Source organism: Chiloscyllium plagiosum, chromosome 7 (assembly GCF_004010195.1).
Source record: "Chiloscyllium plagiosum isolate BGI_BamShark_2017 chromosome 7, ASM401019v2, whole genome shotgun sequence".
Taxonomy (NCBI): domain Eukaryota; kingdom Metazoa; phylum Chordata; class Chondrichthyes; order Orectolobiformes; family Hemiscylliidae; genus Chiloscyllium; species Chiloscyllium plagiosum.
Window position 1 is genome coordinate 110058165 of NC_057716.1, and position 26895 is coordinate 110085059.

Here is a 26895-nt window from a genome sequence, read left to right on the forward strand (position 1 = left end):
TCCTAAATGGCCTACTCTTTATTTTTAAGCTGTGTCCTCTGGTTCGGCACTCACCCATCAGTGGAAATATGTTTCCTACTGTCAGAGTGTCCAATCCTTTCATAATCTTATATGTCTCAATCAGATCCCCTCTCAATCTTCTAAACTCAAGGGTATACAGGCCCAGTCGCTTCAGTCTTTCAGTGTAAGGTAATCCTGCCATTCCAGGCATTGACCTCGTGAATCTACACTGTACTCCCTCAATAGCCAGAATGTCTTTTCTCAAATTTGGAGACCAGAACTGCACACCGTACTCCAGGTGCTGTCTCACCAGGGCCCTGTACAGCTGCAGAAGAACCTTTTTGCTTCTATACTCAATCCCTCTTGTCAGGGAGGCCAGCATGCTATTAGCCTTCTTCACTACCTGTTGTACCTGCATGCTTACCTTCATTGTCTGGTGTACAAGAACACCCAGATCTCTTTGTACTGCCCCTTTACCTAACTTGACTCCATTTAGGTAGTAATCTGCCTTCCTGTTCTTGCCACCAAAGTGGATAACCATACATTTATCCACATTAAACTGCATCTGCCATGCATCTGACCACTCACCTAACCTGTCCAGGTCATCCTGTAATCTCCTAACATCCCCTCACATTTCACCCTGCCAGTGAGCTTTGTATCATTCAGCAAATTTGCTAATGTTACTACTAATACCATCTTCTATATCATTAATATATATTGTAAAAAGCTGCGGTCCCAGCACTGATCCCTGCGGTACCCCACTGGTCACCGCCTGCCATTCTAAAAGGGAGCTGTTTATCACTACTCTTTGTTTCCTGTCAGCCAACCAATTTTCAATCCAAGTCAGTACTTTGCCCCAAATACCATGCACCCTAATTTTGCTCACTAACCTCCTATGTGGGACTTTATCAAAGGCTTTCTGAAAGTCCAGGTACACTACATCCACTGGATCTCCCTTGTCCATCTTCAGAGTTACATCCTCAAAAAATTCACTTTATATATTAATGATCTGGATGAAGAGACTGGGGCATTCTGGTGAAGTTTGTCGATGATATGAAGTTGGGCGGACAGATGGTAGTTCTGAGGAGGTGGGGATGCTGCAGAAAGATTTAGACAGTTTAGGAGACTGGTCCAAGAAATGGCTGATAAAATTCAACGTGAGCAAATGCGAGGTCTTGCACTTTGGAAAAAGAAATACAGGGACAGATTATTTTCTAAACAGTGAGAATATTCATAAAACCAAGTACAAAGGGATCTGGGAGTGTTAGTCCAGGATTCTCTAAAGGTTGACTTGTAGGTTGAGTCCATGATTAAGAAAGCAAATGTAATGTTATCATTTATCTCAAGTGGGTTGGAAATTAAATGCAGTGATGTGTGTCTGAGACTTTATGATTAGATTACTAACAGTGTGGAAACAGGCCCTTCGGCCCAACAAGTCCATACCGCCCCGCCGAAGCGCAACCCACCCAAACCCCTACATTTACCCCTTACCTAACACTACGGGCAATTTAGCATGGCCAATTCACCTGACCTGCACATCTTTGGACTGTGGGAGGAAACCGGAGCACCCGGAGGAAACCCACGCAGACACGGGGAGAACGTGCAAACTCCACACAGTCAGTCGCCTGAGGCGGGAATTGAACCCGGGTCTCTGGCGCTGTGAGGCAGCAGTGCTAACCACTGTGCCACCGTGCCGCCCACTTTATAAAGCTCTGGTTAGGCCCCATTTAGAATACTGCGTCCAGTTTTGGGCCCCACACCTCAGGAAGGAAATACTGGCTCTGGAGTGTGTCCAGCTGAGATTCACACGGATGATCCCTGGCATGGTAGGCACAACATACGATGAACAGCTGAGGATCCTGGGATTGTATTCATTAGAGTTTAGAAGGTTGAGGGGAGATCTAATAGAAACTCACAAGATAATGCATGGCTTAGAAAAGATTGATGCTGGGAATTTGTTTTCGTCAGGCAGGGGTACTAGGACCTGTGGGCACAGCCTTAGATTTAGAGGGGGTCAATTTAAAACGGAAATGAGGAGACATTTCTTCAGCCAGAGAGTCGTGGACCTGTGGAATTCATTGCAGGGAAGTTAAATGTCTTCAAACAGAGATTGATAAATTCTTAATCTCGCAAGAAATTAAGGGATACGGGGAGAGTGCAGGTAAGTGGCGTTCAAATGCCCATGAGCCAGGTGTGGACTCAATGGGCTGTATGGTCTTACTTCCACTCCTATGTCTTATGGCCTAGGTAATGGCCACAACATCATAGTGCCTTACTTTGAAAACATCCAAATAAAGCTGAAGGTTGAAAAGGTCCCTAAAGTCAGTAGAACACGTAAATGGGACAGTTAAGAAGGGACACGTTTTTCATCAGTTGTGCCATAGAGTATAAGAGCAAGGAGGAAATGTTGGAGTTGTACAGTGAGTTGGTCAGGCCACAAGTGGAGTACTGTGTGCTATTTTGATCAACGCACACGGATGTAATAGCACTGGAGAGGGTACAGAGCAAGTTCACCAGGATTTTGCCCAGGATAGAGAAATTGAGCTATGGGGAGAGACTATAAGATATAGGAGCTGGAATTAGACCATTCAGCCCACTGAGTCTGCTCTGCCATTCAATCATGACTGATAAGTTTCTCAACCCATTCTCCCACTTTCTCCCTGTAACCCTTGATCCCCTTGACAAAGAACCTACCTATCTCTCTCTTAAATATACTCAATGACCTGGCCTCCAAAGCCTCCTGTGGCAGTGAATTCCATAGATTCACTACTCCCTGGCTGAAGAGGTTCCTCCTGATCTCCGTTCTAAAATGTCTTTCCTGTATTCTAAGGCTGTGCCCTCAGGTGCTCGGCTCTCCTACCAATGGAAACATCTTCCCAACATCTACTCTGTCCAAGTCATTCAGTATTCTGTGTTTTTCAGTTAGATCTTCCCTCATCCTTCTAAACTCCATTAAGTAGACTCCAGAGTCCACAAATGTTACTCATACATTTAGCTTTTCACTCTCGAAACCATTCTTGTGAACCTCCTCTGAACAAGCTCCAAGGCCAGTACATCCTTCCTGAGATGTGGGTCCCAAAACTGCACACAATACTCCAAATGTGGTCTGACCAGAGCCTTATACACCCCTGCTCTTATATTCAAGTACTCTCAAAATAAATGCCAACATTATATTTACCTTCCTAACTACTGACTCAACCTGCAAGTTTACCTTAAGAGAATCCTGGACTAGAATTCCCAAGATCTTTTGCACTTCAGACTTCTGAATTTTCTCCCCATTTAAAAAGTAGTCCATGCTTCTATTGTTCTTACCAAAGTGCATGACTTCACAATTTCCCACACTACAGTCTATCTGCCACTTCGTTGCCCACTCTTCCAACCTGTCCAAATCCTGACTTTAATCTCCAGCATCTGCAGTCCTCACTTTTGCCAAATCCTTCTGCACACTCCTCGCAGCCTCAATACTACTTGTCCCTCTATCGATCTTTGTAATGTCTGCAAACGTAGCCAGAATGCCCTCTGTTCCTTCATCTAGATCGTTAATGTATAAAGTGAAAAGTGGTGGTCCCAACACAGAGTCTTGCTGAATACTATTTGTTACCAGTTGCCATCCTGAGAAAGACCCTTTTATCCCCACTCTCTGCTTTTTGCTAGACTGCCAAGCTTCTATCCATACCAGCACCTCGCCTCTAAAACCATGGCCCTTATCTTACTCAGCAGCCTCCTGAAGTCCAGGTAAATAATATCCATTGGCTCTCCTTGGTCTAACCTGCTCATTACTTCCTCAAAGAATTCTAGCTAATTTGTCTGGCATGACTTCCCCTTGATGAAACCATGCTGACTTTGCTCTATTCTACCACACACTTGCAAGTATTCAGAAATCTCATCCTTCACAATGGACTCCAAGATCTTACTCACGACCGTGTTAAGGCTAATCGGCCTGTAATTTTCTGTTTGTTGCCTTACTCCCTTTATAAACAGGGGTGTCACGTTATTGATTTTCCAGTCCTCCGGGACCCTCCTTGACTCTAGTGATTTCTGACAGATCACCACTAATGCCTCCACTATCTCTTCAGCTATTTCCTTTAGAAGTCTGGGTTTTAGTCCATCTGGTCCAGGTGATTTATCTACTTTCAGGCCATTTGGTTTCTCTAGCACCTTCTCCTTGGTGATGGCCACCATTCTCAGTCTGACCCTTGCTCTTGAATTTTTGGGATACTACTTGTGTCTTCCACCGTGAAGACTGATGTGAAGTAATTATTCAGTTCCTCAGCCATTTCCTTGTTCCCCTTGGTGGGCGGCATGGTGGCACAGTGGTTAGCACTGCTGCCTCACAGCGCCAGAGACCCGGGTTCAATTCCCGCCTCTGCGTTGGTTTCCTCCGGGTGCTCCGGTTTCTTCCCACAGTCCAAAAATGTGCAGGTTAGGTGAATTGGCCAAGTTAAATTGCCTGTAGTGTTAGGTGAAGGGGTAAATGTAGGGGAATGGGTCTGGGTGGGTTGCGCTTCGGCGGGTCGGTGTGGACTTGTTGGGCCGAGGGGCTTGTTTCCACACTGTAAGTAATCTAAAAAAAAACTACTCTCTCCAGCGTTATTTTCAAGTGGTCCAATGTCCACTTTTGCCTCACTTTTGTCCTTTATATATCTAAATGTGAGAAAAGATCTGCCACCCTGCCTATCCACAATATGCAGAACATAGGAAATCAAACTTGGCCAAACTATACCACAAACACTCAGAATGCCTCAGCATTGACCAAACAGGCTGACAAGTGAAACCAGACACTTGCAGACAAGGGAATACACTTATAGAGTCATAGAGATGTATAGCATGGAAACAGACCCTTCAGTCCAACTCGTCCATGTCGACCAGATATCCCAACCCAATCTAGTCCCACCTGCCAGCACCCGGCCCATATCCCTCCTAAACCTTCCTATTCATATACCCATCCAAATGCCTCTTAAATGCTGCAATTGTACCAGCCTCAACCACTTCCTCTGGCAGTTCATTCCATACTCGTACTACCCTCTGTGTGAAAAAGTTGCCCCTTAGGTCTCTTTTATATCTTTCTCCTCTCACCCTAAACCCATGCCCTCTAGTTCTGGACTCCCCGATCCCAGGGAAAAGACTTTGCCTATTTACCCTATCCATGCCCCTCATAATTTTGTAAATCTCTATAAGGTCACCCCTCAGCCTCCGATGCTCCAGGGAAAACAGCCCCAGCCTGTTCAGCTTCCTGGACCCGGTCAACACAGCTGTCCCAAAGCCCCAAGGACAGTCTGATAACACAGCATACTGAAATCACACAAAGGACAGGTCAGAGAGAGAGGTACCAAAAGACCTCACTCCCAAGACAGGAACAATGGAAGCACCTTACTGTTTCAAAAGGGACATTCTCACCTACCTGCAAAGAAAGCTGCAATCTCCTGATACCATCAAGAACTCATTGATACTGTTCGGATATTACTTTGTACCAACAATCAGGACATTCTTCTGATAACTGTTTTTCAATTATCATCATTGTAACTGGATTACTTAATTTCCAAATACATTGTATCTTTCCTCATTTTAATTAACCTTATTGTACAAGATTCCTACAAAACCTGGCTTCATCCTCAGCTCGAGGAAGAGAACCCTTTATCTACCTGTACAGACCGTCAGTTCTGTGTCAGCCTTGTCAATTTCTCTTCCAGCGATATCGCTTGTAATAAACAGCTTATCAATTTCACCTGATCTAGCTTGTGTGGTCTCTGCTTTATTGGGCTAATTTCTCTGACACTAAAGAAACTCTTTCAGGCTTCCTTTATATTACTGGCTAGCTTACTCTCATATTTAATATTCTACCCCCTTATTTCTTTTTTTGTTGTCCTCTGTTGGTCTTTGTAAGCTTCTCAAACCTCTGGTTTCCCATTGCCCTTTGTCACATTGTATGCTTTCTCTTTTGCTTTTATGCTATCTCTGGCTTCCCTAGTCAGCCATGGTTGTCTCATCCTTCATGTACGATGCGTCTTTTTCCTCGGGATGATGTTTTGCTGTGTCTACTGAATTACTCACATAAACTCCTGTCATTGCTGTTCCACTGTCTTTCCTGCTAAGTTCCTCTTCCAGTTAATTCTGCCAATCTCCTCTCTCATGCCCCTTTAGTTGTCTTTATTCAGCTATAATATCGTTACCTCTGATTCTATCTCCTCCCTCTCAAATTGCAGAGTAAATTCAGTTATATTATGATCACTGCCTCCTCAGGGTTCCTTCACCTTAAGCTCTCTTATCAAATCCGCCTCATTGCACAACATTAAATCCAGTATTGTCTGTTCCCTAGTGGGCTCCACCACAAGCTGATCCAGAAAGCCATCACATAAACATTCCACAAATTCATTCCAATCAACTAAAAACCTGATTTTTCCTGGACACCTGCATATTGAAATCCCCCATGATCACTGTAACATTGTCTTGGATAGGCTTGGATTGTTTTCTTTAGAGCAGAGAAGACTGAGGGGGACATGATTGAGGTGAATAAGATTATGGCAGGGTGAACAGAGAGCAGTTGTTCCCCTTGGTTGAGCAGTCTATCATAAGAGGTTTTAGGATAAGGGGCAGGAGATTCAGAGGGGATTTGGGAAAAATGTTTTCACTCAGCGAGGAGTGGAATCTGGAATGCGCTGCCTGGGAAGGTAGTGAAGACTGGAAACCTGGAAAAAAATATTTGGATGAGTGCTTCAAATTTCATATATTCTAGGATATGAGACAAATGCAGGAAATTGGGATTAGCGCACTTCTGGTGATAGATAGGTCAGTGCAGACTCAATGTGGTCTTTTCTGCACTGTATAAATCTATGAATCTTTACCTGGTCTGACTCCAGACCAAAAGCAATGTCATTGACTCTTAACTGCCCTCTGTATAATTAGGGATGGACAATAAATGCTGGCCTGGACAGTGATGTCTACATCCCATGAATGAATAATAAATAAAAAGATATAAATTGATTGGTCAGATGGGCTGATCAGTAGCAGATGGAATTTAATCCTGCGAGGTGATGTACTTTGGAAGAAGTAACGGGATAAAGGAGTACTCAGTGAATGACAGGACAGCAGGACACTCAGAAATAGAGGGATTTGGGATGTTTATCCATAGATCCCTGAAAGTGGCAAGGCACGCTAGTAGGGTACTTAAGAAGAATATCAGTCGAGGCATAGATTAAAAAAAAAGGGAGGTTATCCTGGAGCTGTATTGGACTTTGTTTAGGTCACAGCTGGACTACTGAGAGTAATCCTGGTCACTGCACTACAGGAAGGATATGATTGCATTGAAGGAATTACAGAGGAGATTCACAAAGATATTGCCTGGGATGGAGCATTTTAACCATGAAGAGAAGCTAGATAAGCTTCAGTTATTTTCTTTGGCACAGAGAAGGTTGATGGGGCACCTGATAGAGGTGTATACGATTATGAGGGGTATGTATAGAATGGATAGAAAGAAGCTATTTCTGTTAGTTGAAGGATTGATAACAAGAAAGCAAAATGTTAAGATGGAAGGCAGGAGCTTTCAAGGGGATTTGAGGAAAAGTCTTTTCACCCAGAGGATGTTGGAAGTCTGGAATTCACTATCTGGGAAGATAGTTGAAGCAGGTATCCTCACAACTTGTTAGAAGTGCATTGATGAAGTGTCATAACTTTCATGGCTTTAGGCCAAGTGCTGGAAAGTGGGATTAGTGTGGATTTAGTGTATATCTAGCATTACAGTTCTGATTGGTTAAGGGCCTCTTCTGTTTTCTAAGATTCTGAGATTTTATTTTAGCTGTTGTCTAACTAGTGCCTTGTATAGTTGAGGAAGACTTCCCTATTTTATTCTCTATTTCCTTTGATTTAAAGGAGAACGATTAATTTGCATTCCCTATTTCCTACTGAACTTGTATTCTAGCTTTTTGTGATACATGTATGAGGACCTCCAAATCTCTGTTTTGCAGCTTTCTGATCGTATTGATAAACATGAAGAGAAAAATTAGAGGCAACAATGGGCACTGTATTTTCAACTCTTTTCCAAAAACTAACCAGATCATCAACATCTCCGTCATCCTCAGGCACCGCTGATGTTTCCATGGGTTTTTCCTCAGCTGCTAGGAACTGCAAATGAGAAATAAATATCTTAAATTACAGAAAGGATTTATAAGCAGATCTGGAGCAGCTGTAGGAAAACAAAACTGACATCATTAGACTGCTTGTTTTGTTTGAACTTAGGACTTATATCTAACCAATAGATAGGCAGCATGCTGCTCCATACCTTTACATTACTGACACAATGACACACAAAGTAAAAGCAACATTGATTTCACCTGTGAATTCCAAATTTATGGGGCATTAAATGCTGTAATATAAAAATGAATGTCAGGAATATTAAATCAGCTGTGATCGTATTCCAGGTGGAGCAAGCTCAGAAACCTCCTGTTCCTATTTCTCATGGTTTATAGTAGAAACAATACCCACAGTACAGGCAGGGTAGACCATGGGAATCTCTTCCCCATTGTGGATGTGCCTATGACCAGAGGGCAATAGTTTAAGGTGAGGAGTAAGTGGCTTAGAGGGGGTCTGAGGATTTTTTTTTAATCCAAAGGAGTGTATAAATATTGAACATGGTGTGAGAGAGGGTGGTGGACACAAGTACTCTCACAACATTTAAGATGATTCTGGCCAAGCACTTAAAATGTCAGGGCATTATAGATAATGGGTTTAGATCAGAGTGGTGCTGGAAAAGCACAGCAGGTCAGGCAGCACCCAAGGAGCAGGAAAATCTGCTCCAATCCCAACCTCACCATCAAACCAGCAGATAAATGGGGTGCAGGGATAGTTTGGCGCACTGACAAAAAAAACCCTCCTCTCCTCACTTTTGCCCATTATAGATTATGGACCAAGTGCAGATAAATGGGATGAGTATAGTTTGTGTTTGTGGGTTGGCCCAGACATGGTGGACCAAACAGCCTATTTCCAAGCTATATGTCTGTACTTTAACCTTGTCCAGTCTTTTCGTTGAGTTAGGGGTGGGAATTACAGCTGCAAAGAATGAAAGACTTTTCCCACTACCCTTCCATTTTTATAAGAAATGATTTTGTCATTTCAATACCTCAAGTATTCTAAAGTAGTAAATTTGCAGCACCTGGAAACTGGGATATAAGTCTTTCTTTTGTGGCTCTTGTGGTGCAGTCATCTTGACTTTCCCTTCGGACCAGAAAACCCAGGTTCAAATCACACCTGCTCCAGGAACTTGTAATAAAATCTCTGAACAGGTTGATTAGAAAATATCTAAATATCTACAAGCTTCTCTTTGCTCAGATAATTGGAGGTGATTACATTTACCTGTTTGGCTTCATCATTATTCACTGTGCTGTCTGCAGCTTCATCCTTTGTGATAAGAGTAATAGAGTCTGAAATTTAGAAACAGGTTGTAAACAAAAGTCCGATTCACTAGAATCTTGACTGGACTATATTTTTCTACATGCACTATCTGATAAAAGGATGTGGAGGTACAGGAGAGAGTTTGAAAAGATTTGCAAGGATGTTAACAGAAGTATAAGGACATCCACATCAGGAAAGGACTGACAGGCTGGGTCTCTTTTTTTCTTGTAGAAAGTTAAAAATCACACAACACCACGTTATAGTCCAACAGGTCTATTTGGAAGTAGTCTTTCAGAGCACTGCTTCTTCATCAGGTAGCTTGCAGAAAAGTTGAGGGGTGACATAATCGAGATCTTTAAAGTCATGAAACGCTTCTGTAGAGACAGAATGATTGTCCAGTTCATGGTTCATGTATTTTCATATAAAAGTTTAATTTTGGAAGTTATAGCTCAACTGCAGAAAATAGGATAAATGTGACTGAAGCAGCTTGAAATCTAGTCTACTTAAAAGCTTGGAGCCATAGTATTTTATGAAGTTAACAGTAGGAAGGAAAACTACTTCAGGGAGCTGTGAATAATTAACCCAAGATCTCTCTGTTCCTCTGAGCTACTCAGTTTCCTGTCGTTCATTAAATACACCCTCATCTTGTTTTTTCTTCCAAAGTGCATCACATCACTCTTATCTAGTTTAAATGCTATCTGCCACTGCGACCAACCCATCTACATCTTCCTGTAACCTACAACCATCTTCATCACTAATAACCACTTTACCAATCTTGGTATCGTCTCCAAATTTACTTAACATCTCCCTGCATTTTTATCTGCATGAATATAACAAACTGTAAACTGCAGTACTGATCTTTGTGGTGCACCACTGGACATCGGCTTGCAGTCTCTTGAGCAGCATTCTACTGTAACCTTTTGTGTCATAGTACTAAGGCTGTTTCTGATCCATCTTGCCAAGTTTACCTCAATTTCATATCATTTAACTTTCTTAATCAGTCTCCCATGTGGTACCTTGTCAAATGCTTTGCTAAAATCCATATAAACTACACCCACTGAACTTCCCTCACCCATACACTTGATCGTATTTTTGAAAACTTGTAAAAAATTTGTTAGATATGACCTCCCTCTGACAAAGCAATGCTGACTATCCCTAATTAATTATCCATGCTTTTCCAGGTGGATATTCATTTTCTCCTTCTGAATTTTCTCCAACACATTCCCTACCACTGATGTGAGGCTCACCTGTAATTTCCTGGCTTGTCTCTACCACCTTCTTCAAAAGTGGAACCACATTTGCCATCCTCCAGTCCTCAGGCACTTCCACTGTGGCCTGACATGAATTAAAAATTTGGGTCAGGGCCCCTGCAATTTCCTGCCTCACCTCCCACAGTATCCTGGATGCAATTTATCTGGGGCCAGGGGATTTGTCTTTTTGTAAGCCTGACAGAACCTCCAATGCCCCCCTATTTCCTATATCAAACTGTGCAACTTCCTCACAGTACCTTTTCATGAATTTCATACTTACTTTCTCCCTTTCCAGACTGAAGATCAAAGTAAAGTATTCATTTTACACCCTCCCAACATCCTGCAGCTTCACACACATTTGCGCCATTTGTCCCAAATGGACCCCACTCTTTCCCTGGTAAATCTATTCCCTTTATAAAAATCTTAAGATTCTCCTTAATTCCGTTTGCAAATTCTTTTTCGTGCCCCCCCTTTGCTCTTCTAATTGCTTTCTGCTAGCATTAAAGACCCGTGCCACTCAACACAGCTGAACTCACTCTGACTTGATTCCTTTGCTGTAGCATGATATCTCTTTACTTTGTTAATATCCCATGTCCCCCCACATCCCACCAGATTAGTTTAATCTCCTCCCAACATCTATGAAAGAACACAAAAAATAGTCCAATTCAGTAATCACCTTTCAGCTCAATCACCTATATTCTCAGCCTGGAAACACTTCAATTTTAAAATTTTTGTATTCCATCTCTCTTTGCCTTATTTCCTTAAGAAATGTATAAAGAACAGTGAGGGAGGGGTTAGTCTTCTAATCAATCGGTGAAAGAGAAGGCTGATCTGGAGCTGCAACTACAGCTTGCGCCATACGTGACTGGAGAACAGAACATTGTGCCCTGAGAGAAGAACTGTTTTCTGTCTTTTTTTTACAGCGCATTTAAAGGGAAACATTTCCAGAATGTCAGTTCCAACCAGATATCACAGCAAGATCTAACAGAGTCACTCCATTCACCAGCACCTCAACACCATCGGTCTTTCACCAAGCAGTTTGTCTGTTATATCTGTGGAAAAAAGACTTCCAAGATCAGTGTCACTGGAAAAGTTCCAAGAGATTCGAAATTGAATGCAGAGCAACCCTGGAGGATGTGTCTTGGTACCACAGTTGAGGAAGAAGAGACTGGACTTTCCTGAGGGAGCAGTGCAGATTGACCCAATGATTCGGGGCGGCACAGCAGCTCAATGTTTAGCATTGCTGTCTCACACCACTGGGGACCCGGGTTTGATTTCACTCTTGGGTGACAGTCTGTGTCACATTCTCCCCATGCCGTCGTGGGTTTCCTCTCAATGCTCCAGTTTCCTCCCACAGTCCAAAGATGTGCAAGTTAGGTGGATTAGCCATGGGAAATGCAGAGTTACAGGGACAGGGAGAGGGGGTTGGGGGGGGAGGGTTGAGATGCTCTCTGGAGAGTCAGTGTGGACTTGATGGGCCAAATGATTTGTTTTCACATTGTAGGGATTCTATGATTCTCTTCCAGTCCAACAAAATCTTCAGGGTCTCTGTGCTCCTCAAATTCTGACTTTCGGTTCACTTCCTATTTTTGTTGCCCAGACCTAGGACTAAACTCTCGAACTCTTTCTAAATCTCTTCAACTAGCTAACCTTTTTCCTCCTTAAATCTACATCTTCTTCTGAACTTTTTAGTCATTTGTCTGACTATCTCCTTATAAGACTTGGTGTTAAATTATTTCAAGTCGCATTCCTATGATGCACCTTGAGTAAGGGAGCTATTGATAGAGCTTATTATTGCCAGACACACTAATCTACCAACCCTCACACATGCAAGAATAGGTATGGGTTTAAGGTTGACTTACATACTTAATTAAAATGAACACAACAAGTGCATTTATACACAGACTGATTTTATCGATTATACTTAATTCAATGACTTAAGAACTACTTTACACAATTAATGTGTATGGTATAAGAATTACATACAACTATCATTTAACAACTCAAAGCCAATGCATCCACCTGTCATTCAAGGGCACTAGTCAACCTTGAAATGATTTTAAATGACAACAATATTTACTAGTGAAGCTTCTAAAGTGGTCATCTATTGGTTGATAACAATGTGATTAGAGACCAATGGTGAACTCCTACAAATAAACATTCTGCTGGACATTCCTCAAATCAGATGAATCCAAATTCAAAAGGGTGCAAAGAAGTTAATAAAAGGTCATCGACCTGAAATATTAAACTAAATTTCTAGCTCCTCTATCAGTGAGTTTGAATGTGAAGTGGCGCATAAAATCCAGTAAATGCTTTTCTGTCATGTATCAGTGTGAAAATTTACAAGGAGCAACACAGGCATTTGACACTTGTCCACCCTTGGGTCTGGTTATCTTATTTGCAGTCTCCTTGTCTACAGAAGCAAATGTTAGCATCCCTAAGGTAATTCCCCTGCTAAAGCTATTCAATGGCCTCTTGAACCTGTAGGAGAAAGTGAGGACTGCAGATGCTGGAGATCAGAGCTGAAAATGTGTTGCTGGAAAAGCGCAGCAGGTCAGGCAGCATCCAAGGAACAGGAGAATCCACGTTTCGGGCATGAGCCCTTCTTCGGCCCTTTCCTGAAGAAGGGCTCATGCCCGAAACGTGGATTCTCCTGCTCCTTGGATGCTGCCTGACCTGCGCTTTTCCAGCAACACATTTTCAGCTCTGATCTCCAGCATCTGCAGTCCTCACTTTGTCCTCGTAAAACTCAGCCAATCAGGCAGATGCTGTCTGACATTTCCAGCATTTTCTGATACTGGAATGGAGGGAAGTGTGCTGAAAGCTGAATTATTTAGTACAAAACAGGACAAGTGGCCTCCTGTGTCTTGGGTCATTTTACTATGTTTCAAGTTCTGCAAAGATAATAATTATGATTTTGTCTGTATCTTATACAATTGGCAAACAAATGGAATAAAGGTCTGATTCCCACCTTGCACAATCAATTCCCAGAAGTCTTGTAGTCCCTTTGCCTCCACATTAGCTTTAAGGGTTTTCAGTAACATGTTGAAGAATTTGGATTCTCCAGCCTGGAAATAAATGAACAAGGAACAGTTTTTAGTTTAGAAATGCAGTTTCCAAGTTACCAATGAGTGAATGGGCCATCCTAGAGTAGATAGTGTGTGTAATGAGAAAGCAACAGCTAGCATTCCAATTGGTACCTGTGAGGCCCCTTGGGGATGAGCGAGCATAATATGATGGAATTTCTTATCAAAATGGAGAATAATGTGATTAGATTATGATTAGATTACTTATAGTGTGGAAACAGACCCTTCCGGCCCAACAAGTCCACACTGACCCGCCGAAGCGCAATCCACCCATTCCCCTACATTTACCCCTTTACCTAACACCACAAGAATTTAGCATAGCCATTTCACCGGACATGCACATTTTTGGACTGTGGGAGGAAACCAGAGCACCCGGAGGAAACCCACGCAGACACGGGGAGAATGTGCAAACTCCACACAGTCAGTTGCCTGAGCTGGGAATTGAACCTGGATCTCTGGCACTGTGCTGCCCACAGATGTGGTTGGTTATTCTTCTGAATCTAAACAAAGGAAACCATTTTGCCATGAGGCATGTATTGGTTATGATAGATTGGAGTTGTTCAGGAATAATGGTGGAAAGGCATTGGTAAACATTCAGAGTGCATTGGTGAACCACAGCAATTGTTCATTCCTATCTGGCACAAAAGTACAACAGGAAAGGTTGTCAAACCATGGCTTACAAATGAAGTTAGATATGGTATTCAATTCAAGGAACAGGAGTATAAATTGGTCAGAAAAAATAATTGGTCAGACCTGATAAGTGGGAGCAGTTCAAATTCTGCAAAGGAGAACAAAGGGATTAATGAAGGAAGGGAAAATAGAGTACAAGAGTAAGCTTGTGGGGAACAAAAAAACTGATTGAAAGAATTTGCATAGAATTTCTATGTGAACAGGAAAGGGTTGATGAAAACAATTCCTTACAATCAGAAATAAGGAATTTATGATGGGGAAGAAAGAAATGCAGACCAACTAAATACCAACTAAATCCTGAAGAAGGGCTCATGCCCGAAATGTCGATTCTCCTGCTCCTTGGATGGTGCCTGACCTGCTGCGTTTTTCCAGCAACACATTTTCAGCAACTAAATACACACTTTGGTTCAGTGTTTACAAGGGAAGAAATAAAAACTATCAGAAATGCTGGAGAACATAGGGTTTAATGAGAAGGAGGAACTGATGTACATCAGCATTAGTAGGGAAATGATGTTGGGGAAATTGATTTGGATGAGGGAGCCAAAGTTAATACCTCCAATTTGCAAAAGCTGGGTAAGAGAGTGAGCTGTGGGGGGATACAGAGATGCTTCAGTGTGATTTGCACAGGCTGAGTGAGTGGGCAAACACATGGCCAACGTAGCATAATGTGGATTAATAAGAGGTTATCCACTTTGGTAGCAAACACAGGAGGCAGATAATTATCTGAATGGTTATCAACTGATAAACAGGAATGTCCAACTAGACCTGGGTGTCCTTATACACCAATTGCTGAAGGTAAGCATGTAAGGTGTGGAAGTAGACAATTCTCCTAGGCCGAATGGAATTTTTCTGAGAATTCTCTGGGAAGCTAGGAAGGATGCTGCCAAGTGTTTGGCCTTGACCTTTGGGTCGTCATTGTCTACAGCTTTAGTACCAGAGGACTGGCCGATTGCAAATGTTGTGCCCTTGTTCAAGAAGGGCAGTAGATATAACCCAGGTAATTATAGACCAGTGAGCCTTAGGGCTTTTGTATGGAAAAGGTTTGGAAAGGATTTATAAGAGATAGGATTTATAATCATCTAGCAAGCAACAATTTAATTGGAATTGTCAACATGGATTCGTCAATGGCAGGTCGTGTCTCACAAACCTCACTCTGTTTTTTGAGAAGGTGACCAAGCATGTGGATGAGGGTAGGGCAGTTGACATGGTGTACATGGACTTCAGCAAAACCTTTGATAAGGTTGCATATGGTAGGCGACTGCTGAAAATGCAGAGGCATGGGATTGAAGGTGATTTAGCAGTTTGGATTAGAAACTGGCTTTCTGTAAGAAAGAGTGGTGGTTGATGGAAAATATTCAGCCTGGAGTCCAGTTACTAATGGCGTGCCACAAGGATCTGTTTTGGGACCATTGCTGTTTGTCATTTTTATAAACGACATGGACACAGGCATATGGGGATGGATTAGTAAGTTTACACATGATACTAAAGTCGGTGGAGAGGTGGACAGTGTGGAAGAATGTTGCAGGTTGCAGGGAGACTTGAATAACCTGCAGAACTGGGCTGAAAGGTGGCAAATGGAGTTCAATGCAGATAAATGTGAGGTTATTCACTTTGGGAAGAATAAAAGGAAGGCAGAATATGGGTCAATGGAAAGATTCATGCTAGTATGGATGTGCAGAGGGATCTTGGTGTCCATGTACATAGATCCCTGAAAGTTGCCACCCAGGTTGATAGTGCTGTTAAGAAGGCATACGGTGTGTTAGGTTTCATTGGTAGAGGGATTGAGTTCTGGAGCAGTGATGTCATGCTGCAACTGTACAAAACATGAGTATTGTGTATAGTTCTGGTCACCCCATTACAGAAAGGATGTGGAAGCACTGGAAAGATTGCAGAGGAGATTTACCAGGATGTTGCCTGGTTTGGAGGGAAGGTCTTATGAGGAAAGGCTGAGGGACCTGGTTCTGTTCTCATTGGAGAGAAAAAGGCTAAGAGGCAATTTCGTAGAGACATACAAGATGATCAGAGGTTTAGATAGGGTGGACAATGAGAATCTTTTTCCTAGGATGATGACATCTGCTTGTACGAGGGGCCATAGCTGCAAATTGAGGGGTGATAGGTTTAAGACAGGTGTTAGAGGGTCCTTTACTCAGAGAGTGATAAGGGCGTGGAAGTAGCTAACTCAGCCACATTAGGGGCATTTAAAAAGTCCTTGGATAAGCATCTGGATAATGATGGGATAGTGGAGGGTGATGGGCTTCGATTAGTTCATAGGTCAGTGCAACATCGAGGGCTGACGGGCCTGTTCTGCGCTGTATTGTTCTATGTCCTATGTAAATGCAACAAGTGGTAAAGAAGACAAAAGGTGTACTGGACTTCATAGCATGCAGGGGTCTGGAAAAGCAGAGTAGGTGACGCAGCATTCGAGGAGAAAGAGATTCGACATTTCGGGCATAAGCCCTTCACCACGAATGAGGTTTATGGGCCAGGGGCTGACAGATAAATGGGAGGGGGGTGGAGTTTGGGGGATGGTAGCTGAGAATGCAACAGGTAGATGAAGGTGGGTAGGAAGGTGATAGGTTGGAGAGGAGGGTGCAGCTGTTAGATGGGAAAGACGATGGATAGTTTAAGAGGGCGGTGCTGGGTTGGAGGTTCGGGACTGGGATAGGTGGGGGTAGGGGAAATGAGGAAACTGATGAAATCCACATTAATCCCATGTGGTTGCAGGGTGCCAAGACAGAAGATGAGGCATTCTTCCTCCAGGCGTCAGGTGGTTAGAGTTAGGCGATGGAGGAGACCAAGGACCTACATATCCTTGGTGGAGTGGGAGGGGGAGTTCAAGTGTACAGCCACGGGGTGGTGGGGTTGATTGGTGCGGGTGCCCCAGAGATTTTCTCTGAAATGATCCTCAAGTTGGTGTCCTGTATCCCCGATGTAGAGGGGACCACATCGGGTGCAACTGATACAGTAAATGACATTAATGGAGATACAGATAAATTTCTGTCAGATGTGGAAGGATCCTTTGGGGCTTTGGATGGAGGTGAGTAGGGGAGGTGTGGGCGCAGGTTTTTCACTTCCTGCGGTGGCTGGGGAAGGTACTGCGAGTGAGGTAAGGGCTGGTGAGGGGCATGGATCTGACAAGGGAGTGGCAGAGGGAATGGTCTCTCCGAAACGCTGATTGGGATGGGAGAGAAATATATTGCTAGTGGTGGGGTTTGTTTGTAGGTGTTAGAAGTGGCGGAGGATGATGCGATGTATTTGGAGGTTGGTGGGGTGGAAGGTGAGGACCAGGGGGGATTCTGCTTTTGGAATAGTGTGACTCTGAGCTGAGGCAGGGCTGACTATAGGGAGATTAGGTGGTGGCGCTTGGCTGTGAGTGTGAAGCAGAGAAGCCAGAAAGTGTGCACCCCGTCGCTGTACGCTTCAACTCCCCCTCCCACTCCACCAAGGACATGCAGGTCCTGGGCCACCTCCATCGCCAACCCCTAACCATCCGACGCCTGGAGGTAGAATGCCTCATCTTCTGCCTTGCAGCCCTGCAACCACACAGGATTAATGTGGATTTCACTAGTTTCCTCATTTCCTCTCGCCCTACCTATCCCAGTCCCAAGCCTCCAACTCAACACTGCCTTCTTGACCTGTCCATCATCTTTCTCAGCTAAGTGCTCCACTCTTCTCTCCAACCTATCACCTTCCCACCCACCTTCATTTACCTATTGCATTCTCAGCTGCCTTTCCCCCAGCCCCATCCCCCTCCCATTTATGTCTCAGCCCCCAGCTCACAAGCCTCAGTCCTGATGAAGGGCTTATGCCCAAAACATTGATTCTCCTGCTCCTCGGATGCTGCCTGACCTGCTGTGCTTTTCTAGCATCACACTCCTGTCTCTGATCTCCAGCATCTGCAGTCCTCACTTTCTCCATTCATAGCATGCAGACCAAAAGAACTGCAAATGCTGTAAAATCATAAACAAAAATAGAAATTGTTGGAAAAACTCAGCAGGTCTGGCAGAAACTGTTAAGAGAAATCAGAGTTAATGTTTTGGGTTTGGTGCTTTTCCACTGTTGCACTCTGATTTCTCTTAACAGATGCTGCCAGACCTGCTGAGCTTTTCCAGCAACCTCTGTTTTTGTTTCACAGCATGAAGATTCAATTATAGGGACTAGGATGGTACAATTATACAGGGCCTTGGTGAGACCACACCTGGAAACTGTGTGAATTTCTGGTCTCCTTATCTGAAGGAAGGATGTTCTAGTTATTTAGGGAGTGCAAAGAAGCTTTACTAGATTGATTCCTGGGAATGGAATGGCTTATTTCTGAGAAGAGGATAAATCAGCTAGACTAATATTTACTGGAGTTAAAAAATAATGAAAGGTGATCTCACATAAACCTATAAAATTCCAACAGAACTAGACAGGGTGGTAGCAGGATATAGGGTAAACTATTTAGGTTTGAAATTAAGAGGAATTTCCTCACCCAGAGATTGGGAGCCTGGGGAATTTGATACCGTGGAAAGTGGTCAAGGCCAAAACATTGTGAGATTTCAAGGAGTTAGAAAAACACTTGGGGATAAAGGGATCAAAGTATAGAGGGTTAAAGCAGGAACAGGCTATTGAGTTAGATGATCAGCCACGATCATAATAAAGGGCTGATCGGCTCACTCATGCTCCAATTTTCTATGTTTCTACGTACAACCTAAAACATCACTCAACAACGTGAAGTGCAGGACACGTAATTGCATCAGTCATAGAACATAGAACATTACAGCACAGTACAGGCTCTTCGGCCTTCTTTGTTACGCCAACCTGTAGAACCAATCTGAAGCCCATCTATCCTACACTATTCCATTTTCATCCATATGTTTATCCAATGACCATTTAAATACCCTTAAAAAGTTGACGAGTCTACTACTGTTGCAAACAGTGCATTCCACGCCCCTACTACGCTCTGAGTAAAGAAACTATCTCTGACATCTGTCCTATACCTATCACCCATCAATCTAAAGCTATATCCCCTTGTACTAGCCATCATCATCTGAGGAAAAAGGCTCTCATGGTGGCCTGCCTCACAATGCCAGGCACCCAGGTTCAATTCTAGACTCGAGCGACTGTCTGTGTGGAGTTTGCACATTCTTCCTATGTTTGCGTAGGTTTCCTCTGGGTGTTCCGGTTTCCTCCCACAGTCCAAAGATGTGCAGGTTCGGTGAATTGGCCATGCTAAATTGCCCATAGTGTTCAGGGATGAGTAGGTTCGGTGCATTAGTATTTGGTAAATAAAGGGAAGGGGGAATGGGTCTGGGTGAGTTACTCTTCGAAGGGTATTGTTGGGCCGAAAGGCCTGTTTCCAAATTGTAAGGATTCTATGATTCAAATGCAGATGCCTTGAGTGCCTTTGCTGCCAGATACCCCCCACTGGTGGTGCTGCCACTGAAAGAGTCCATTTGGGTTTAAACTTTCTGGCTATCCTTCTGGTCACCACTGACAATATTGGACTATGCAGATGCAACAAGATCCAGTTCTGGCAAAACTAAAACAGGTGATGGATGAATCAAAAGGGCCATCACAACCAGGATTGAATCCTTTATGAAACCAGCAAGACCAGATCACTGTAGAGGACACCCATTTTATTACAGGAATGAGTGATCTTCCAAGCAAAGGTCGCTGCCAGATACTAGCTGAACTCGTCCAGGGTCATCCAGGGATTTCCATAATGAAAATATTGGTGAAAAGTTAGATCTGGTGGCCAGGATTGGATACAGACATAGCTGCATTGCTGGTGCATTGCCCAGAGTGCCAACAAGGATAAAAATTACTGCCAGGAACTTACCCACATTTGTGGGAAGGGCTGAGTAAACACTGGAGTTGGTTGCATGTTGACTATACCTGCCCTCTCATGGGTTCAACATTCTTAGTCATTGTGAACGCTCACTCAAAGTGATTGGGCATGCATAGAGTTCTTTTGTCAAATGATGATGGAAAAGCTGCAAGCATCTTTTGCAACACACAGGATCCCAGAAGTGTAGGTCACGGACAATGGGCGATCATTTACCATCAGGGAATTCAAATATTTCCTAAAGTCCACATAAGGACAGCTCCATGCTATCCAACATCCAATGGTCTGGCGGAAATAGCAGTCTAAATTTTGAAGGCAGGGTTAAAGGTGCAGCCTACAGTTTCACTCGATACAAATTGTTCCAGCTCTGCTTGATTATAGGACCACCCCTCATGCAACTACAGGGATAGTTCCAGCAGAGTTGTTATTGAGGAGAAGACTCTGCATCAGGTTAACTTTGCCCTTCCCAGACTTGGGGAGGGATGAAAGAGAATGCCAGACACAAGACTCCTCCAAGCGAGAGACAGTTTACTTCAGAGATGAAGTTAGGTGAATCCTGAACAAGCATGTGGACCACATGAAAGCTGCAAACTCGTAAATGGGGCAGGAGCTAACCATAAACTATATTTCAGCATTGGGAGTCAAGAAAGCATGCGCCGGGGCATCAGGTAACCTAAGTTTAAATAGAAAATAAAAATCCTCATGAATCAGCAGTGGAAGTTGAGACAGCGCAAGCCGGGGGCAGCCAGGAGTGTAAATTAGAATATAAAATACTTCCTCGTGAATCAGCAACCTCCATTTCAGCAGCGGGACTCGAGAGAGCGCGAGCCAGGGGGTTGGGTGGGAAGGTAAATTTGAATATTAAATACTTACCTCGTGAATCAGTGGAGCGAAGGCTGAATAGGACCGGAAACGGACACGGGCACTGCTGGGTAAATGAACTAATTTATTCAGGCAGTGGCGAAACCTAAAACACCACACATGTACTGTCTCTCATCTGTCCCCGTCTATCCAAATAAAATACTTGTGGAGGGTTGGTGAGGGAAGGCTTTTTTTTAAAATGCAGGATGACTCCCATATCTGCGGAATAATTTTCCGCAGTTTCAACAGCCCAAGGCCCGAACATGTTATACGGAACCTTCCAGAACAAGGGACTGGGGGCTGCCGGGAAGGTAAATTTTCCATTTAAATCAATGGGTTCGCTTCTATCCACAATTTCAGGCTTCTGTGGTCGGTGTTGGAATGTATCCCCTGTGGGTATGGGGGGACTACTGTATCTGTTTTGTCAAGTTAGAGCAGAGGGGATAGAAGCTAGGGCAGTTGCATGCTCCTCTTGCAGGATGTGGGAGGTAAGGGTCACCACATTACCAGAAGAATGTGGATGCTTTGGAGAGGGTGCAGAGGACATTCACCAGGATGTTGCCTGGTATACAGGGTGCTAGCCTTGAAGAAAGGTTGAGTAGATTAGGATGATTTTCATTAGAAAGACGGAGATTGAGGTCTACAAAATCATGAGAGGTACAGACAGGGTGGATAGCAAGAAGCTTTTTCCCAGAATTGGAGACTCAATTACTAGGGGTCACAAGATCAAAGTGAGAGGGGAAACATTTAAGGAAGATATGCATGGAAAGTTCTTTACGTACAGGGTAGTGGGTACCTGGAACGCATTGCCAGAGGAGGTGGTAGAGGCAGGCACGTTAGCATCATTTAAAATGTTTCTAGGCAGATACATGGATGGGCAGGGAGCAGAGGGATACGGATCCTTAGAAAATAGGTGACAGGTTTAGATAGAAGATCTGGATCGGCACGGGCTTGGTTGGCCAAAAGGTCTGTTTTCCTGTGTTGTAATTTTCTTTGTTCTTTGTTGACTACTGTCCCTGTTGACTTCATCTGCGAGAAATGCACTAAACTCCAGCTCCTCACAAGACCGCACTAGGGAACTGGAGCTGGATAAACCTCAGATCATTCTGGAGGCAGAAGGGATGTTAGAGAGGAATTATATGGAGGTAGTCACACCTAAGTTACATGATAAAGGTAGCTAGGTGACCATCAGGAGAGGGAAAGGGATCAGGCAGGCAGTGCAGGGATCCCCTTTGGCCATTCCTCTCCATAATAAGTATACCGTTTTGGGTACTTTTGAATGGGGGGTGGAAAGCCACAGTGGCCAGTGTCTGGTACTGAGTCTGGCTCTGTGGCCCTGAAGGGAAGAGGGGAGAATAGGAGAGCAATAGTGAAAGAAGATTTAATGGTGAGAGGAACAGACAGGAGATTCAGTGGTCGCGAACGAGACTCCCAGATGGTATGTTGCCTCCCAGGTGCCAGGGTCAGGGATGTCTCAGACTGAGTCTCCAGGATTCCTAAGGGGGAGGGAGAGCAGCCATAAGTCATGGTACACATTGGTACCAATGACGTAGCTAGGAAATGGGATGTGGACCTGAAAAGTGAATATAGGGAGTTAGATTGGAAGCTAAAAGGCAGGATGAGCAGAATAGTAATCTCAGGATTGCTATTGGTACCACAGGCCAATGAGGCTAGGAACAGAGAGTGAGTGCAACTGAACACATGGCTGCAGAGCTAGTATAGGACGGAGGACTTCAGATATGTGCATCATTGGGATAGCTTCTGGGGAAGGTGGGACCTGTACAAGGAGGATGGGTTGTACCTGAACTGGAGGGGTACCAATATCCTGGGCAGGAGATTTGCTAGAGCTCTTCAGGAGGGTTTAAAATAGCTTGGCAAGGGGATGGGAACTGGAGCTAAGGATCAGAGAATGGTGTGGCTGGTGAACAGGCAATTACAGCATGCAGAGAGTCTATGAGGAAGGACAGATACTTGACAGGATGATGGGTTGAAATGTGTCGATTTTAACACAAGAAGTGTCAGGAATAAGGGTGGAGAAGTTAGAGCATGGGTCAGTATTTGGAGCTACAGTGTTGTAGCCATTACGGAGACTTGGGGAGGGAAGAGCGTCTGCAATGGGATACAGACAGGGGGAGGGCAAGGAGGTGGAGGAGGAGGTAAAAGAGATGGGGGAGTGGCATTGCTAATCAGGGATAGTATCACAGCTGCAGAAAGGGAGGTGTTGAGGAGGGTTTGTCTACAGAGTCAGTATGGGTGGAAGTCAGAAACAGGAAAGGCGCAGTCACTTTATTGCGAGTTTTCTACAGACCCCCCAATAGAAACAGAGACTCGGAGGAGCAGATGGGTGGCAAATTTTGGAAAGGTGCAGAAGTAATTGGGTTGTTGTCATGGGTGACTTCAAATTCCTAAACATTGATTGGAGCCTCCTGAGTGTAAATAGTTTGGATGGAGCAGATTTTGTCAACTGTGTACAGAAAGGATTCCTGACTCAATATGTAGATAGGCTGACTGGAGGGGAGGCCAAATTGGATTTGATGCTTGGCAATGAACCAGGCCAGGTGTCAGAGCTCTTGGTGGGAGAGCATTTCGGAGATGCTGATCACAACTCCCTGACCTTTACTATACTCATGGAGAGGGATAGAAGCAGACAGTATGGGAAAGAATTTAACTGGGGGAGGGGGAATTACAATGCTATTAGGCAGGAACTATGGAGCATAAATTGGAAACAGATATTCTCAGGGAAATGCACAACACAAATGTGAAGGTTATTTACAGAGCACTTGCTGCGAGTACTGGATAGGTTTGTCCCACTGAGGCATGGAAGGGATGGTAGGGTGAAGGAACATTGGATGACAAGAGATGTGGAACACCTATTCAATAGAAAGGATGAAGGTTGAGGAAGCAAGGATCAGACGGGGCTCTACATGGTTACAAGGTAGCCAGGAAGGAACTGAAGAATGGACTTAGGAGAACTAGAAGGGGGCATGAAAAAGCCTTGGCAGGTAGGATTAAGGAAAACCCAATGCATTCTGCACTTATGTGAGGAACAAGAGGATGGCTAGAGTGACAATTGGGCCAATCAGGGATAGTGGAAGGAATTTGTGCCTGGAGCCTGAGGTAGGCGAAGTCCTTAATGAATACTTTGCTTCAGCATTCACTAGTGAGAGGCGACCTTGATGTTTGTGAGGACAGTGTGAAACAGGCTGATACGCTCGAACAGGTTGATATTAAGAAGGAGAATGTGCAGGAAATTTTGAAAACCATCAGGATAGATATGTTCCCTGGGCTAGATGGGATACACCCAAGGTTGTGACAGGAAGCAAGGGAAGAGACTGCGATGATCTTTGTGTCCTCACTGACCAGTGGAGTAGTAGCAGATGATTGGAGGGTGGCAAATGTTATTCACTTGTTCAAGAAAGGGAATAGGTATAATCCTGGGAATTAGAGACCAGTCAGTCTCTTACATCAGTGGTGGGCAAATTACTGGAGAGGGTTCCAAGAGACAGGATTTATGATTATTTGGAAAAGCATAGCTTGATTAGAGATAGTCAGCGTGGCTTTCAGAGGGGCAGGTCTTGCCTCACAAGCTTTGTTGAATTCTTTGAGGATGTGACAAAACACATTGTTGAAGATAGAGCATTGGACATGGTGGACATGGATTTTAGCAAGGCATTTGATAAGGTTTCCCATAGTACAATCATTCAGAAAGTAAGGAAGCATGCGATACAGGGAAATTTGGCTGTCTGCATACAGAATTGGTTGGTCCATAGAAGACGGGGGTAGTAGTAGATGGAAAGTATTCAGCCTGGAGCACGGTGACCAGTGGTGCTCCATAGAGATCTGTTCTTGGTCCTCTGCTCTTTGTGATTTTTATAAATGACTTGGACAAGGATGTGGAAGGGTGGCTTAGTAAGTTTGCCGATGACACAAAGGTCGGTGGAGTTGTGGAGGGCTGTTGTAGGTTGCAACTGGATTTTGACAGGATGCAGAAGTGGGCTGATAAGTGATAGATGGAGTTCAACCTGGAAAAATATGAAGTGATTCATTTTGGCAGGTAGAATTTGAATGTAGATTACAGGGTTTAAAGGCAGGATTCTTGGCAGTATGGAGAAACAGAGGGATCTTTGGCTCCTTGTCCATAGATCCCTCAAAGTTGCCACCCAAGTTGATAGAGTTGTTAAGAAGGTGTATGGTGTGTTGGCTTTCATTAGCAGGGGGATTGAGTTTAAGAGCTACAAGGTTATACTGCATCTCCATAGAGCCCTGGTTAGACCACATTTGGAATATTGTGTTCGGTTCTGGTCGCCTCATTAGAGGAAGGATGTGGAAGCTTTAGACAGGGTGCAGAGGAGATTTACCAGGATGCTGCCTGGACTGGAGGGCATGTATTATAAAAAAAAGTTGAGGGAGCTAGGGCTTTTCTTATTGGAGCGAAGAAGGATGAGAGGTGACTTGATCGAGGCATATAAGATGATGAGAGGCAAAGAGTGGATAGTCAGAGACTTCTTCCCAGGACGGAAATGGCTATCACAAGGGGGCATAATTTTAAGGTGATTTTAGGAAAGTTTCGGGGAGACGTCAGACATGGTGGGTGTGTGGAATGGATTGCTAGCAGCAGTAGTAGCGTCAGATACATTAGGGACATTTAAGCGACTCTTGGATAGGGTATGTAGGTTAGTTTGATCATAGAATGGAATAAAAGATTGGTACAACATTGAGTACACTATGCTGTACTTTTCTATGTTCTATATATAGCCCCTGAGAATAGCCAGAAAAGCTGTCAGAACCCATGGGTTCTCCCGCTTCATGTACTGTCAAAGAAACCTCGGAGTCTGAGTTGGACATGGTGTATGTCGCAGCCTTGAAGCCTTTGCCAACTGAAGAAAATGTTGAATTTCTTCTGAAATGCTCTGGATACAAAAGGTGGGCTACAGTCCACCACACGTTGCTCATATCAGAGGCTGAGTTGGAAGTACCTGACCTGGTATGGACATCACCATGGACATCCAGTCCCTGTAACCCCAATGCCTTATCTTCACCATGGACATCCAGTCCCTATACACCTCCATCCCCCATCACGAAGGACTCAAAGCCCTCCGCTTCTTCCTTTCCTGCTGTACCAACCAGTACCCTTCAACTGACACCCTCCTTCGACTGACTGAACTGGTCCTCACCCTGAAACAACTTCTCTTTCCAATCCTCCCACTTCCACCAAACCAAAGGAGTAGCTATGGGCACCCGCATGGCCCCAGCTATGCCTGCCTCTTCGTAGGATATGTGGAACTTATCGCAGCTACACTGGCACCACCCCCCACCTTTTCCTCCTCTACATCGATAACTGTATCGGCGCTGCCTCGTGCTCCACTTTACCAACACCTTCCACCCCGACCTCAAATTCACCTGGACCGTCTCAGACTCCTCCCTCCCATTCCTAGACCTTTCCATTTCTATCTCGGGTGACCGAATCAACACGGACATTTACTATAAACCGACCGACTCCCTCAGCTACCTAGACTACACCTCCTCCCATCCTGCCCCCTGTAAAAAGGCCATCCCATATTCCCAATTCCTTCGTCTCCGCCGCATCTACTCCCAGGAGGACCAGTTCCAATACCGTACAACCCAGATGGCCTCCTTCTTCAAGGACCGCAATTTCCCGCCAGACGTAGTCGATGATGCCCTCCACCGCAACTCTTCCACTTCCCGCTCCTCCGCCCTTGAGCCCCGCCCCTCCAACCGCCACCAGGACAGAACCCCACTGGTCCTCACCTACCACCCCACCAACCTCCATGTACAA

At 44.2% G+C, this 26895-nt stretch overlaps 1 protein-coding gene across 1 annotated transcript in view; it reads right to left on the bottom strand.

Annotated features, from left to right (window-relative positions):
• Nucleotides 1–984: 984 nt before the first annotated feature.
• xrcc5 (X-ray repair complementing defective repair in Chinese hamster cells 5) overlaps nucleotides 985–26895 on the bottom strand; it is a 307464-nt gene continuing 281553 nt past the window's right edge. Inside the window, exons 19-22 of the mRNA XM_043694532.1 lie at nucleotides 13606–13702; nucleotides 9346–9413; nucleotides 8047–8118; nucleotides 985–1097 (exon numbers count right to left, since the gene is read on the bottom strand). Coding sequence (XP_043550467.1) covers nucleotides 1002–1097; nucleotides 8047–8118; nucleotides 9346–9413; nucleotides 13606–13702 — 333 coding nt within the window. The 3' untranslated portion in view covers nucleotides 985–1001. The remainder of the gene's footprint in view (nucleotides 1098–8046; nucleotides 8119–9345; nucleotides 9414–13605; nucleotides 13703–26895) is intronic.